The following is a 13,474-nucleotide window of genomic DNA, read 5'->3' on the forward strand; positions in this document are numbered from 1 at the left end:
CTTTCCTGGTCTCCTGCTAATTTATTCCTTTTCACACTATCCTCTACAGGCTTCCAGAATAATCTTTCTCACAAGAAAATCTGGTCACACTGGGGCACCACTCAAAACATGTCAGTGACCTCACCCACACCCCATAGCCTACAGGATAAAGAGCCTATGCTCTTTAGTCTAGTTTAAAAAGTCCTTTGTAATCTGGTTCCCACCCCATCCCAAATGCCCATTCATTGAGCAATTACTAAGTGCAGACACCCTGTGGGTGCTGGGGACCCAGAGGTGAACCCAGAGGCAGGCAAATGTGTACTTTCTGCAGCAGTCTACAGCAGTTCTTACAATTTTTTTGCCCCCTCTATAGGAGAAACACAGAATTATCTTCAATTTAAATCTATTTTAATTTAGTTACATTTAATTTGTCCCTAACAATAGAAATTAAATATTTAGGAATAAGATTTTGCTTGGGAGGGTTGGCTTTGGTGGGCCACAAGCCATTGTCATGTCTAAGTGTTTTTGGTTTTTTTTTTCTCTTTGCCACCCAAGAATTAGTTTTGGCCCCCTTGGGAGCCATATCACTCCCACTGAGAATGCATGCTGTAGAGGGAGAGCTGGACGATAAATAATAAATAAAAGTAAATGGAGAAGATTATATTAGGGATCCAAGAATGTTACCGGGAATTCCCTGATGGTCCAGTGGTTAGGAATCTGCGCTTCCACTGCAGGGGACCTGGGTTCCATCCCTGGTCGGGTAACTAAGATCCTTCAAGCCCCGCGGCGCGGACAAAAAAATTAAAAAAATAAAAATTTTAAAAGTTACCAAAGGAGGGAGAACGGTTGAGGGGGCCACTTGACATCTTGATTATTTGAATCAGGAAAGCTCTTTCCAGACAAGGAAGACCGGCTTTGGTTTCTTCAGCTGCAAAATGGAGATGACAGTTTCCTCCTCACAGTTCCTGCAAACAGTAAGAGCTCCATAAATGAGCTTTATTGTCATTATTCACTTTTAATTTCTAGAGAAAGGTAAATGAGATGCGCTTCTATTCAGCTACCTAGTAGGGTACCAGCGCCCAGCCTCTCACATAGCCGGCGCCTCTACCTCCGTCCATAAGGCGGCGCTGTGCAGCAACGCAGGGAGCGGCTGCTCCAGGCAGCGGAACCGGAAGTCTCGTTCTCCTCTCACTTCCGGTCCTTGGCCCAGGCTTGGGCTGCGTGGAGAAGGGTTTGCAATGCCGACCGGAGATTTTGAGTGAGTCCTGGGTCGTGGAGGGACGCTTGGGAGGCGGACCGGGGGTTCTAGGGGCTGTTACGGAGCCTGGGTGCGCCGAGGCCGTGGGAGCTGGCCCTCGCCTCACCCAACCCTCCTCCCCGCAAACTTGTCCCTGCAGTTCGAAGCCCAGTTGGGCCGACCAGGTGGAAGAGGAGGGAGAGGACGGTGAGTCTGCCCTGTCGCCCCGGATAACCACAGCCAGGCCCCCAGGCTGTCACTGCTGCCTGCTCCAACCTCTCATCCTGGCACCGTCGTCTGACCCTGCATCTCGCCTTACGTCCAGCGCCTGCCCCGCGCCATCCTCATCCCGGCCAGCCTATCTCCAACTCCAGACGTTCACGGCCGGTCCCTCTTCCTCCCATGCCACCGCCCAAGTCCTTGGTCCGGGGTGGAAATTGTAACAGCCTCCCGGCTGCCTTTGTACTAGCGCCCGGATGCCAGGGATCCCCTATGTTTGCCATTGCTGGAAGTTACTACAGCCAGCTCCGTGTCCCCAGACTTCCTGGCCAGTCCTCTGCCCTTGGCCCTGCCTTTCTCAGCTCCCGGTGCGGGCATGACCCCAAAGTTCTCACCATTTCAGCTTGGGAGTTCCTGCCCCTCCAGCTGAGCCCTGTTCCCTACACTCCCTCTCACAGACAAATGTGTCACCAGCGAGCTCCTCAAGGGGATCCCTCTGGCCACCGGGGATACCAGCCCAGAGCCTGAACTATTGCCAGGAGGTGAGTCACAGAGTCCACTCCATCCCTGGGCTGCCTCTTCTTCCCAGCCACCTTCTTACCTGGTCTCCATTTCCCAGGACTCAGTTCCTCTTGTTTCTTTGCCTTTCCCAGCTCCACTGCCGCCTCCCAAGGAGGTCATCAATGGAAGCATCAAGACAGTGACCGAGTACAAGATAGATGAGGATGGCAAGAAGTTCAAGGTGAGGCTGGGGAAGAGGTGGGCACCCTTTGCTTAGGGGCACTTAGACTAGGAGAGAGTGGTGTGTGTTGGGTGTATTGATGAGGAAGATGCCCTGGCCCCAGGAACCTTGAGGAGCAGGAAGCCTGAACCTCTCCCCTTCTATCCAAAGATTGTCCGCACCTTCAGAATTGAGACCCGGAAGGCCTCAAAGGCTGTGGCAAGGAGGAAGGTAAGGACTTCCCTGGCAGTGCAGTGGTTAAGATTCCGAGCTTCCACTTCATGGGGCATGGGTTTGATCCCTGGTTGGGGAACTAAGATCTGGCATGCTGTGTGGCATGGCCAAAAAAAGAAAAGGAAAAAAGAAGAGGAAGGTAAGACTCTTCTCCCCCTGTCTTGGAGGCTCCTGAGGGCTGACTCAGAGAAAAATAGGGATCCTTTTCCCCAGTACCTTTATTTTTAGAAGTGGGGTTTAACTATTCGTACTTGTTTTGTTGGAGCAGAACTGAGGCCTGTTTGCACTCTATTGGGGGCCCTGAAAAGTCCAGCAGGTGCAGCAGTGGGTGGGGTTGATTCTTACTCCTCTTGGTTTATCTACCAGGAGGAGCAGAGCCCAGCCCTCCACGGAGGTGGTCATAGCAGAAGTGATAGCAATAAATACATTTGGCACCACTGCCTGTGCACTTTCTCTGTGTTAGACCCAGGTGCTCTGCAGGAAGTATTTTCTCATTCAATCCCCCTAGCATTCCAGGGAGGTGTGGGGAGCATTGTGGTCCCTTTTTAAAGGGGAGGAAGCTGAGGTTCAGGTTGTTTAACTAGCTCAAGGCCCCTGGAAGTCTGGGTGACCCCTGCGCACCCCTGAGTATCACTCTGTGGTGGGAGCTGGTCGTCTACCTGCACGGCCCCTGCCGGGAGTTGTTGGCTGTGGAGCTGTTTCCCCCTGAGCCTCAGTTCTCTCATCTGGAACGTGGGGCTGAGAGCTGCCCCTGCCTCCTGGAGCTGGCGTGAAGCTAGGGCCTGGCATGCGCTCAGGGGACAGGAGCTGTCATCATCACTGCTGTGAGGAGCATTTGGGGAGGGTGGTGAATGGGGTTCAAGGCCCAGACACCATGGAGGTGGCTCTTGTAAGTCCAGGGTGCCGGTGGAGGGGGTCCCCCTTGTCCTTGCCCTGACCTGTCCCCCATCCCACCCTGAACTCAGAACTGGAAGAAGTTTGGGAACTCAGAGTTTGATCCACCGGGGCCCAATGTGGCCACCACCACGGTCAGTGATGATGTATCCATGACATTCATCACCAGCAAAGAGGTAAGTGGGGCAAGAGGTGGGGGGCCAGGGTGGTGGTGGTGGCAGTGGTGGGGGTGTGGCAGCCCCATCTGAGCTGCCCCAACCTGCCCTGCCAGGATCTGAACTGCCAGGAAGAGGAGGACCCGATGAATAAGCTAAAGGGCCAGAAGATCGTGTCCTGCCGAATCTGCAAGGGTGACCACTGGACCACCCGCTGCCCCTACAAGGACACACTGGGGCCCATGCAGAAGGAACTGGCCGAGCAGCTGGGCCTGTCCACTGGCGAGAAGGAGAAGCTGCCTGGAGGTACCAGGGCCTGGGGATGCAGCTGGCAGGCTGGGCGGGGGTGGAGGGCAGGGACTGTGTGTACCTCTGGGAGAGTTGTGGGTTGTTACCTGGTGTCTGACAGGACCACCCCTGTTGGTGGCTGTCATCTTCCACACAACAGCGTCTGCACTGTGAGGCCGTGGCCAAAGTCCACGTTTGTTTGTATGGGAGAGACTGGCAAGTGGGTGCTCTGACTGCTGGCGATGTCACCTGTCTCTCCTTGTTGAGGGCTGTGAGAGCTGCTTGTGGGCACAGCCGCATGTGTGACTACACCGTGAGGGGTGGGGACAGTTGTTCCCTGGATGTGTCCGTGTGACTGTCCTTGCTTGAGTGTGCTGTGTTTGCACGCACACACCTAGGAGCACATTCACTCAGGTGACTCTGATTTGCTGATGGTGGGTTTGAGTCTGAACAGCTCTACACCCATGACTTGTGTGTACAGCCACTTGTCACTTTTCTGGGGGCTGTCCCTACCCCATGTACCTGCCTTCCCGTGTGTTGTGAGGCTGGGTGTTGCTGTCAACCCCTGTGGGTTCTCACCCTTGCTGTGCTTCCGGCGGGGTGTTCAGGTTGTGTCAGCTTCCTGGCTATGACCTTTAAGTCCTTGTGGTCACAGGGCCTTCAAGGGATCAACCGGTTACCTGTGGTTTGACAGACGGTGCTTGGGTTGGGTCATGGCCGGAGCTGTCAGTGTCCTGTGGCAGGTCTGTGCTGGGGGAGGCTTGACCCCACCTTGTTTTTGGTCTCCAGAGCTGGAGCCTGTGCAGGCCACTCAGAACAAGACAGGGAAGTATGTGCCTCCGAGCCTGCGGGATGGGGCCAGCCGCCGTGGGGAGTCCATGCAGCCCAACCGCAGAGGTGAGGTGGTGAGGGCACCCTGGCACCGGGCCAGCTGGCGGGCACCTCTCTGCACCCTGTGATCGTCCCACGGGTGGGGCCAGCCCCTCACAGATGCCTCTCCTTGTCTGCCCAGCCGACGACAACGCCACTATTCGCGTCACCAACCTGTCCGAGGACACTCGTGAGACCGACCTGCAGGAGCTCTTCCGGCCCTTCGGCTCCATCTCCCGCATCTACCTGGCAAAGGACAAGACCACTGGGCAGTCCAAGGTGGGCTGGCGGCCTTCGGGGCGGGGAGGGGTCATGCATCTGTCCCAGCTGTGCCCTGAGCGTCCCTGACCCCATTCCCTCCCCCAGGGCTTTGCCTTCATCAGCTTCCACCGCCGCGAGGACGCCGCACGCGCCATCGCTGGGGTGTCTGGCTTTGGCTATGACCACCTCATCCTCAACGTCGAGTGGGCCAAGTAAGACCCCTGCCCTCCCCTGCCCCTCACAGCGTCACAGCTGACAGACTCTCAGGCTGGCTGTGCGCCCCACGCCACGTAAACAGCCACGGAGGCTGTCCTGGGGTGCAGGTCACTTACTGTCCTTTTTCTCTCGGAGGGGCCCACAGCCTGTGCGTGGCAGGGCCAGGCCGGTCCCCACCGGTGTGGCTCGTCACGTGCTCTGTGCCACCACCCTGTCTCGTCCTGCCCCATCCCGCCTCACCCCTGTTGAGTTCCATGTTGTGTGTTGAGGTGGTGGCCTCGAGATTCCCTTTGGGGTCTGAAGCCCCCTAACTTCCCGTCCTCAGCCACCTTGTGTTTCCCTCTCTAGGCCGTCAACCAACTAAACCAGCTGCCGCTGCTCGGCCCCCAGCCCCAGGATCCTTCAGTGACAGAAGGCAGCCTCCGGGAGCAGGGGGCTCCAAGGGCAATAAAAAGTCTCCAGTCACCCTGTGCTGTTCCGTTTATTCACAGATGTCACTCACACTGTGGTGGGTGGGGCCAGCGCCCCCATCGTGGGTTTGCTCCCTGGCCCTGCCCCGGTTACTGCTGTGGGTGGAAGTTCCTGCTGCTCTGGCTGGGGCACTCCCTGGTCTACCAGAGGCCTTTGTTTGGGGAGGAAGTGTTGGCTCAGGGCCTCTTGGGGGCTCAGGGCCAGGGGCCTGCTGTGCTCTCAGCCTCCATTCTGTTGCCAGGTCCCAGTGTCTCGTGATGAGGAGGGGTTGAAGGTGGGCCAGATCACGGGTTCAGCTCGGGGGACTGGGGCCCTGAGGTTTCAGAGGTGGATGTGACATGGAGGGACAGAGCTTGGGTGGAGCACTTGGCGTTCTCTGGGGTCTGGCCTTGCCCGCAGCCAGGGCAGTGTCGGCGGCAGCAGTCCAGGCTGGGTGCCACGGCCATGTAGAGCAGCGGGTGGATGCAGATGGCCAGTGGAACGAGGCCCCGTGTTACCTGGTGGGCCACGTACGTCCTCCATTCCACCGCTTTCCCAGCCTGGGCCACACTTGTGAAGCCCGGGCAGCGGGCTCTCCAGCGCTGCCGGGCATACACGTTGAGCACCCCTGTGACGTAGTAGGGCACGTAGGAACTAGCGTAGAGGGCCACACCACTGGCCACCAGCACTGTCACGTGCAGCTTGTTGGCCGCCGTCATGCCGTGGCTCTGCCGCACGGCCCGCCCGAGGGCGCTGTAGGCCACGAGGCTGAGCAGCAACGGCAGGCCGCAGCCCAGGGCTACCAGCGCCAGGTTGTAGACTCTGTAGGCCTCGAGCCGGTTGTCATCTGCTGTCCCCAGGCACTTGATGCAGGCCTCAGGCTTGGCCACGGTGCAGTTGCCTTCCTGCCGCAGCCTAGTCAGGTGGGAGAAGCTGAGCGTGGGTGCAGCCAGCACGGCTGCCAGCACCCAGCCAGCAGCGCTGATGGCCCAGGCATGCTTGGGCCGCAGTTGGCTGTGGGTGAAGAAGGGGTGGACGATGCCCAGGTAGCGATTGAGGCTGATGCAGGTGATGAAGATGACGCTGCCCAGCAGGTTGCAGGTGAAGAGGAAGCGCTCCAGGCGGCACGCAGCCTCCCCATAGCGCCAGTGTTTGGGTGGGTAAAAGTAGGCTGCCAGCGGGGGCAGCGTCAGGGCGTAGAGCAGGTCGCTGACTGCCAGCTGGGCCGAGAAGATCACGGCTGGGTGCCAAGGGCGCTGCTCCCGGGTGTAGAAGCGGTATAGGGCCAGGCTGTTGCCAGCCAAGGCCACCAGGAACTCGACCACCAGTATGGGCCATAGGAAGCCTTCCTGGAAGCCACTGAGGATGCGGTCAGCAGCTGCTGAGAAGTTGGCTGGACACTGAGTGACACCTGTGGGCAGAGGATGTGGCCGCGTCAGCCCTGCCTCTGACTGTGGCTCCCACTGCCTTCAGAGTCCCAAACGCTGTGGCACTCATACCCACCGCACGCCAGGAACCCTTCGTGGGCTTATTTCCACTGAGTGCTTTTCCACACCCAGGACGGGGTGCCGGCCATAGCTTCTTTATGCAGGGGAATCAGAGGCCCAGAAAAGCTAGAAACCCAGAGAGTCCTTCAGTCAGGCTCTGTGTCCTGCACCATCAAGAACCAGCTGGGCAAGAACCAGGGACACACGTAGCCTGGCAGTGACCATGCAGAGCCATCAGGGCCTGAGGTGGAGGAGCAGGAGCCCAGGGGAGTGTCCCACCACACTGTACAGCTCCAAGTCCGATCTGTCAGTCTGTCGCTGAGTGTCCCCACCATCTACCTGGACCAGCACAGTCGGCTCCACCTGGGTCTCCCTGCTCCAGCCCTCACTCATCTGTTCTCTCACAGCCTCCGAAGGATGTGAATCAAGTCACATCCCTATCTTCCCAGCCCTCCCTGGTTTCCTCCTCACATGGAGGAAAAACCAGCACTCACCTCTTTGCACGAGGTCCTGCAGGAGCTATCCCTCCCACCCCACTGTCTCATTTCCTGCTCCCAGCATCCTGTGACCACGGTGTGCTGGCTGTTCCTTAAGGCACAGCCTGCGTCAGGGCCTCTGCACTGGCTGATTCACAGGCAACAGGCATCCTGGAGGCTGTCCCCCTCACCTCCTGTCTCTGATCCTGAGAGGAACCGAAACCACCCTAACATTGCAACTGCACCCTTTGGTCCCCTACCCACCCTGCTTATTTTTTCTCGACAGCTTGCTTCTCCATCTGATCGCTGTAAGGAAAATCCCCAGAATGTTCCCTCCTGAGGGTAGGGAGTGCCGTTACCGGCTTCCCAGTGCCCAGACAGCACCTGGGACCCAGCAGTGTGGGGGAGAGCTGAGCCCTGCAGTTGATCCTTCACGCACCCCACTCAGCCTTGACTTTCTTACCTGAGAAACAGCCTGTTCCCAGCTGGTCCAGCAGGCTGGCCAGGAGCTCTGTGCGAGGTGCACGTACCCCTTCCCCTGACCTAGAAAACTTCCCACTTACTTCTGCTTTCCTACCCTATCCCTCTGCTCTGGGAGGAAGTCGGTCCAGACGCAATACTTAACCCACCTCCTTGCCCCCTTTCCAGGAGCCAGCCGCCTCCACCCCCAAGGCCCTGGACGTGTGTGCGCCTGGCTCAACCGACCCAGCAGTGCTGGCTCCTCACCTGTGGTGGTAGTGACCGTGGCCCGCATGGCCTGCCTCTGGGTCTGCAATCCGCGCTGTGCTGCATGCGGTCCCTTCTTGAGCTAAAAGCAGTGCCACTGGCCCCTCCCCTTTCCCAGCAGCACCACCTTCAGCCAGCAGAGCGGGTCTGGGCACACACTTCACTTCCACCCCCGGTTTCCTTCCGCATGACACCCAACCCTCCAGAGCTGGCTCCTATGCTTGCAGGGGCCCTTGGTAGGCTGGGGAGGGGCCCAGGACACTAAAGCACCAGAGCAGGGTCCAATCTGCCCGTCACCCTCACCTGTGAAACGAGGCCCCATCCTTACACTGCCCAGGGTAGGGGAAAATGGGCCCAGGCTTGGGGCAGAAACCAGGCCCCCCACTTCAAAGAGAGACTCAGACTCATGAGAAATCAGTTTATTAGAGGGGGAGGTCAGGAAAACAGCTCTCCTTTATAAAAGGAAACCGAGGGCTGCACCTGGAAGCCTAGGAGGAGCGCCCAGCACAGCATCTCTCGGGCCCCAATCTGGGGCATTCCATCCACCACCCAAGCCTGGCCTCAGGCTACTCTCTTTGGTGGCCGAGATCGGCCTCTCCCACGGTCCTGGGCAGCCCCTCTGGGTCCCACCTTAGCCTGGGCCCCTGGGTGCCTGCCCTTGGCCTTTCGAGGCCTTCGGTCACTGCCTCGGTCCGGCTTCCGCTCCTTTATCCGCTGCTTCTTGCCTGGGGGCCTGGAGGGCCGCCTCCACTTGGCTGCCTTTGGGAACATGTCTGTGGGGAGAGACTGTGTCAGGGCCACCAGGGCACAGGGGCTGACAGGCCCATGGTGCCCAGCTACGCTGACCCCTGCCTGCCACATACCCTCATCAGGCTCCTCGCCCACAGCCTGGCGGAAATACTCGGCCTCGTCCTCCTCTTCCTCTTGATGGCCGGCCCCCTCTGCCTCTGGAGGGGCCCCGGGGTCCTCTGCATCACTGTCCCCATTGGCCTCTGCCCGTGCCCGCTTCATGCCCGCCAGGCTCTTCTTCCTGGAGGAGGAACAAGGGTCAATGTGGCAGCCTGTGCTCGGGAGCCCGCCTCACCCGCCTGGTGACTGAGCACACACCTGTGCGCCTCTCGCTGCTCTCGCTTGCGCTGAATGTTCTGGGCCTGCTGGTCCTGCCTCTGGGCCTTGAGTCGCAGCTTCTCTTCCTTGGCTGCCAGGATGGCCTGCAGCTCCTCCTCCGTTTTGTGCACTGAACGGGAAGAGATGATCACTGAGATCTGCACCAAGATCCAGGTGAGCCCCCCAGCACCTTGCAAGCCCACCTTCGATCAGGCCTCAGACCCCTCTGTACCCCAGCCCTGTCCTCACCAAAACTGTGGAAGAGCACGTTCCCCTCTCCGACACCCTCCTGGATCTTGATGAGCTGCAGTGTCATCCGAGGCCCGATCTGGAGGAATTGGGGTGGGGTGGGGAGGGAGGGTGTGTCAGGCCCTCCTTGGGGCTGGGGGAAGCCACCGGGCCTGCCCCAGGCTGGGCCTCACCTCTGTCAGCCGCACTGCACTCTGCTGAGCCCGCATGTTGCCACGCCCCGCCACAGCCTGGGGCAGCTCCGTGATGTTGTGCTCCCCGTCGGGCTCCGCCTCACTCTCCGACAGCCCGGCTCCCCTGTGTGGGGCACACACAGGGCTCAGCACGGGATCCCAGGCTCCCAGGATGACTCTGGGTTCCCCTGGAGTGTGGTGCCGCCCCCACCCCCCCAGCCCTCCTCACGTGGCCAGCAGCTCACTGATGTCCTGCAAGCGACTCATGTTGGGGAACTTCTCCTGGAGAAGCTTCTTCATCCCACGACTTGCACCCACAGGGACAACTTTGATGCTACTGCAGGGTTCGGAATGCAGGGGTCGGAGGGAGGGAGGATGGAGGTTAGGAGCCCTGTGGTTGCGGGTCAGCTCCACCCCCCACCGACCCTTAACATGGTGCGTCAGAGCGTTTACTTTGAGCCTGAGCAATCACAAACTCTCAGCAGCAGTGCTGTCATCAGCCGCACACGGGGCCATCCCTCCCCGCCCTCGTGCTCACTAATGACGGAAATCCAGCTCCTGGGAGTCAGGGTTGTAGTTGATGAGAAGGCAGCGCTTGATGGTGTTCAGGTTCACCTGGAAGGGAGGGAAGAGAGGGCACAGCGCCACGTGAGCCGCCCCCAGGCCTCACTGCGTGCTGGAGTCTATGCCAAAGGCCAGGCTATGCCCACACTCCAGAAACTTCACAGTAAGAGGGCATGGGGTGCTGTCAGCACTGCAGGGATGGATGGGGCTGCAACTGGTGTCCACGGGCTACCTGCGATGTTGTCTAGAAATCCTTGTTCTGAGGCCCGCTGAGGCTGTCCACACCTGACTCCCTGGTGACTGGCATCTAACAAGGCTAACGTGAGACCCGCTGGTGCCAGGGATTAGGAGCCGGGGCTCTGGAGCCAGACAGATTTAAAAAATCCAGTCCTGCCTTCTTGTCCCTCGGATCTAACCTGAGACTCATGACTTCACCTGTTAGCCTCGGTTTCCCTCTCTGGAAAATGGAGCCACAGGATGTGCTACTCTGCTTAGATCAGCACTCAATGTGCGCTGAGGAAATAAAGCACTATGGGCATCGTTTTCCAGCCCTTTTTGTCGATGGCATGGCAACTCACAGGGGAAGCCTCTTGCCCGGTGTCACAGAATGTATCAGTGGGATTCGACCTCAGGACCCGGAGCGCTCAGCCTCAGTGCTAGGAGGTGAAGACTGAGCAATCAACCCAACGGCCTATGTGTGGTACCTGTTGCCTGCCCCACCCACCCTCACCTGCCACCAGGCCGGGCCCAGCCCACCTTGTGCACGTTGATGGAGGGGAACAGGTTCTGGAACATGCTGGCCATGAGCTTCACGTGCATGCCGTGGGGGCCAAAGCTGTTGAGCACCAGGAGGGGTGGGTGGGCAAACTGCTGCTCGTGCATGCGGTGCCGCCGCAGCGAGGAGACCACGTCACGCACCAAGGTGTACTGCAGGGCAGGGTGAGGAGTCGGTGACCACCAAGCACACGCGGCTGGCACAATCCCCAAACCCAGCTCCTGCCCCTCAGAGGCCTCACACCACCTCTAATCCTTACCTTGTTGATCTGGAAGGTCAAGGTGGGGCCCCCTGGGAGGCGCATCAGCTTCTACAGAAGAAAGCATCAGTGAGAATCAAGGTGTTCCAACTAGGGAGCGGGGGGAATGGGAACCTCTGCCCATCTCTTCAGAGCGTTTACTTTGAAGCCAGAATCATGGCAGCTCAGAGGCACAAGGGATCATCATGAGAGTTGGAGGAGGAGGAGAGGGTGGGGGAGTGAGAGGTGAGAGCATCCACTCACAAAGTAGACATTGGTCTCCGTTTTGCTCAGGATCAGGAAATGTGTGACCCCAAGGGGCCCAGCCACTGCCACACAATCCTTCAGAGAGTTTTTCTTTCGAACCTGGAAATGACAGAAAGAAAAAGGGGGATGATCTCAGATATCCCCTCATTGAGCAAAGCCTATCTACTTAAGCCGTCATGCCCTTTCCTGCATTTAACCTTCAGAAAAGGCGGGGAGGAGAGGGAATGCTCTTGGCTTCTAGAGCCATTCAGACTTGAACTCGAGCATCGCCTCGGTCCCTTCACACTGTGCGCCACCACATTTGCAGATGAGCCAACTGAGGCCCAGCGAGGTTAAGCAACTTGATCCAGGCCTTTGAGAGAAGACAGCTTTGCTGATTCCAGAGTTCCCTCTTCATCACCAGCCTCAGGCACCCAGCCAAGCTCCAAGCTGGGTGCGTTCATCTGCTCGCCCTCGCTGCTGCCCCTCAAAGCCCTGAGAAGCAGACACGATGCTCCCCACCAGGGTCCCCTTCTCCAGCCAGGGAGACTGAGGCCTCGCAGGGTTTCGAGGATGGAGACACCCCTGCAGCCTAGAAGACGGGGGCCCAGGGCGGGTGGAGGCGGGCTGGGTGATGCAGACCTGCAGGCGGGTGGCGGTGAGCGGCTCCATAAGCCGCCGCAAGTCCAGGCTGAGCTGCCGGACGCTGCGACCGGCGCGGCCCCGGGAGAACACGAACGAGTGCGGCTGCGCGCCATAGGCCTCGAGGTTGCGGAGGTGCGCCTGGGCGCGCGCGCGTTTCTGGTGCCGGGACTGCGACGGGGAACAGGCGAGAGGTGAGCGGCGCGGCCGCCCCCGGGACCCCGCCCGCGCCGCCCGCTTTCCCGGCCGCCGCGCCTCACCCGCCCCGACTGTCCCATGCCGCTGTCTCCTCCACGAGGCCTCTTCTGCCGGCTGCTTCCGGCGCCGCACAGCTCACTTCCGGCGCCGGCGAGGCGACTACGTGTGGCGCCGCGGCGCGGTGACGTCACCACCTGGGCATGCGCACCAGGTGGCGGGACGCTTGGAGGGGTTGCTATGGAGACACCGGGGGTGCCTGTTTCTACGGAAACCGGGGCGGGGCCATGGTTCGGAATGAGCTGCAGGTTCGAATCCCTCCTCTGCCACTTCCACCAGCGATGCGATTTGGAGAGCCACCTTCTCCACTCCGAGCCTTCTAAAATATCCTGAAATGAGGATGATCATCATTTCCTCTCTGACTCGCGAATTAAGAGAGATGATGTATGCATATTACTTGGCACACTGGCACCAGGCACTTGGGGGCCTGAGAAGGGGGTGGTGCCTTGGCAGTTACTCACTTGGGCTCCCAGCTCCTGAGGACCAGCTGTCCCCCGCGGGGGCCCTGTCTGCGGACGGGCTGAGGGATGGAAACTCCACATCACCTTCTGGAAATTCAGGGCAAGGCGGGCGCTTCGTGAATAATTCACCCCCTCCCAGTTTCCGCTCAAAGCCCCAGCCTTGGCCTCAGGCCTCTGGCTTCTTCCCCAGAACCTTCGGATGGGGGGAAGAGATCCCCCCCAACATCTCTCTCCTTGTTCCATCTGTTTCCTTCCCCCATGTCTCCCCTCTCCATTTGCCTCCCCACCCTTTGCCTCCCCTCTCTGTCTCCTGTCTCCCAACTCCAATTTTTTCTCCTCTCCCCTCTTCTGTCTCCCCCTCCCCCATCCCTTTTCTCCTCGCCTCTGTCTCCCTCTCCCCAGCTTTGTCCCTGACATCAATTTTCTCCTTCATCGTCTATGTTTCTTTCTCCTTTCTCTGTCCCAACCCCATTTCTCTCTTCTCATCTCCCATCTCTCCCACGTCTCTCTTTCTCTGTCTCTCTGACTCTCTCTCCCGTCAGCCCCTCTCC

At 59.1% G+C, this 13,474-nt stretch overlaps 2 protein-coding genes and 2 non-coding genes across 5 annotated transcripts; 1 reads left to right on the forward strand and 3 right to left on the reverse strand.

Moving 5' to 3' along the window:
• Positions 1 to 1,172: 1,172 nt before the first annotated feature.
• EIF3G (eukaryotic translation initiation factor 3 subunit G) lies at positions 1,173 to 5,539 on the forward strand. The gene is made up of 11 exons (XM_057709059.1): positions 1,173 to 1,237; positions 1,377 to 1,423; positions 1,894 to 1,977; positions 2,089 to 2,177; positions 2,328 to 2,387; positions 3,356 to 3,460; positions 3,556 to 3,745; positions 4,517 to 4,624; positions 4,740 to 4,876; positions 4,964 to 5,070; positions 5,423 to 5,539. Exons 1-11 carry the CDS (start codon positions 1,218 to 1,220, stop codon positions 5,436 to 5,438), a joined length of 963 nt encoding a protein of 320 aa, XP_057565042.1. The 5' UTR covers positions 1,173 to 1,217; the 3' UTR covers positions 5,439 to 5,539.
• On the reverse strand, positions 5,540 to 12,738 carry P2RY11 (purinergic receptor P2Y11). Of its 2 annotated transcripts, XM_057709058.1 has the most exons (13): positions 12,468 to 12,738; positions 12,208 to 12,378; positions 11,584 to 11,685; positions 11,341 to 11,391; positions 11,063 to 11,233; positions 10,281 to 10,357; positions 9,972 to 10,079; positions 9,743 to 9,866; positions 9,570 to 9,648; positions 9,321 to 9,450; positions 9,077 to 9,243; positions 8,900 to 8,986; positions 5,540 to 6,935 (listed from the first exon to the last, which is right to left on the reverse strand). In XM_057709058.1, exons 1-13 carry the CDS (start codon positions 12,483 to 12,485, stop codon positions 5,830 to 5,832), a joined length of 2,391 nt encoding a protein of 796 aa, XP_057565041.1. In that variant the 5' UTR covers positions 12,486 to 12,738; the 3' UTR covers positions 5,540 to 5,829. The 2 variants fall into 2 exon arrangements, with proteins under 2 accessions (XP_057565041.1, XP_057565040.1); XM_057709057.1 differs by lacking the exons at positions 8,900 to 8,986; positions 9,077 to 9,243; positions 9,321 to 9,450; ... (7 more) ...; positions 12,208 to 12,378; positions 12,468 to 12,738 and adding an exon at positions 8,214 to 8,283.
• Positions 10,173 to 10,252, reverse strand: LOC130837626 (small nucleolar RNA U105B). Its single transcript, XR_009049389.1, has one exon. It is a non-coding gene; the product is annotated as a small nucleolar RNA U105B (small nucleolar RNA).
• LOC130837622 (small nucleolar RNA SNORD105) lies at positions 11,454 to 11,539 on the reverse strand. The gene has a single exon (XR_009049385.1). It is a non-coding gene; the product is annotated as a small nucleolar RNA SNORD105 (small nucleolar RNA).
• Positions 12,739 to 13,474: the final 736 nt, after the last annotated feature.

This window comes from Hippopotamus amphibius, chromosome 15 (genome assembly GCF_030028045.1).
Source record: "Hippopotamus amphibius kiboko isolate mHipAmp2 chromosome 15, mHipAmp2.hap2, whole genome shotgun sequence".
Classification (NCBI taxonomy): Eukaryota; Metazoa; Chordata; class Mammalia; order Artiodactyla; family Hippopotamidae; genus Hippopotamus; species Hippopotamus amphibius.

What these genes read in the sequence shown, in the direction of transcription:
- EIF3G (XM_057709059.1), top strand. Translation starts at nt 1,218, where the DNA reads ATGCCGACCGGAGATTTTGA. An exon ending in GCCTGAACTATTGCCAGGAG is followed by an intron (nt 1,978 to 2,088) that starts GTGAGTCACAGA and finishes TGCCTTTCCCAG; the next exon opens with CTCCACTGCCGCCTCCCAAG. An exon ending in GAAGGAGAAGCTGCCTGGAG is followed by an intron (nt 3,746 to 4,516) that starts GTACCAGGGCCT and finishes TTTGGTCTCCAG; the next exon opens with AGCTGGAGCCTGTGCAGGCC.
- P2RY11 (XM_057709058.1), bottom strand. An exon ending in GAGCTGGATTTCCGTCATTA is followed by an intron (nt 10,080 to 10,280) that starts GTGAGCACGAGG and finishes CGAACCCTGCAG; the next exon opens with TAGCATCAAAGTTGTCCCTG. An exon ending in GAGCAGCGAGAGGCGCACAG is followed by an intron (nt 9,244 to 9,320) that starts GTGTGTGCTCAG and finishes TTCCTCCTCCAG; the next exon opens with GAAGAAGAGCCTGGCGGGCA.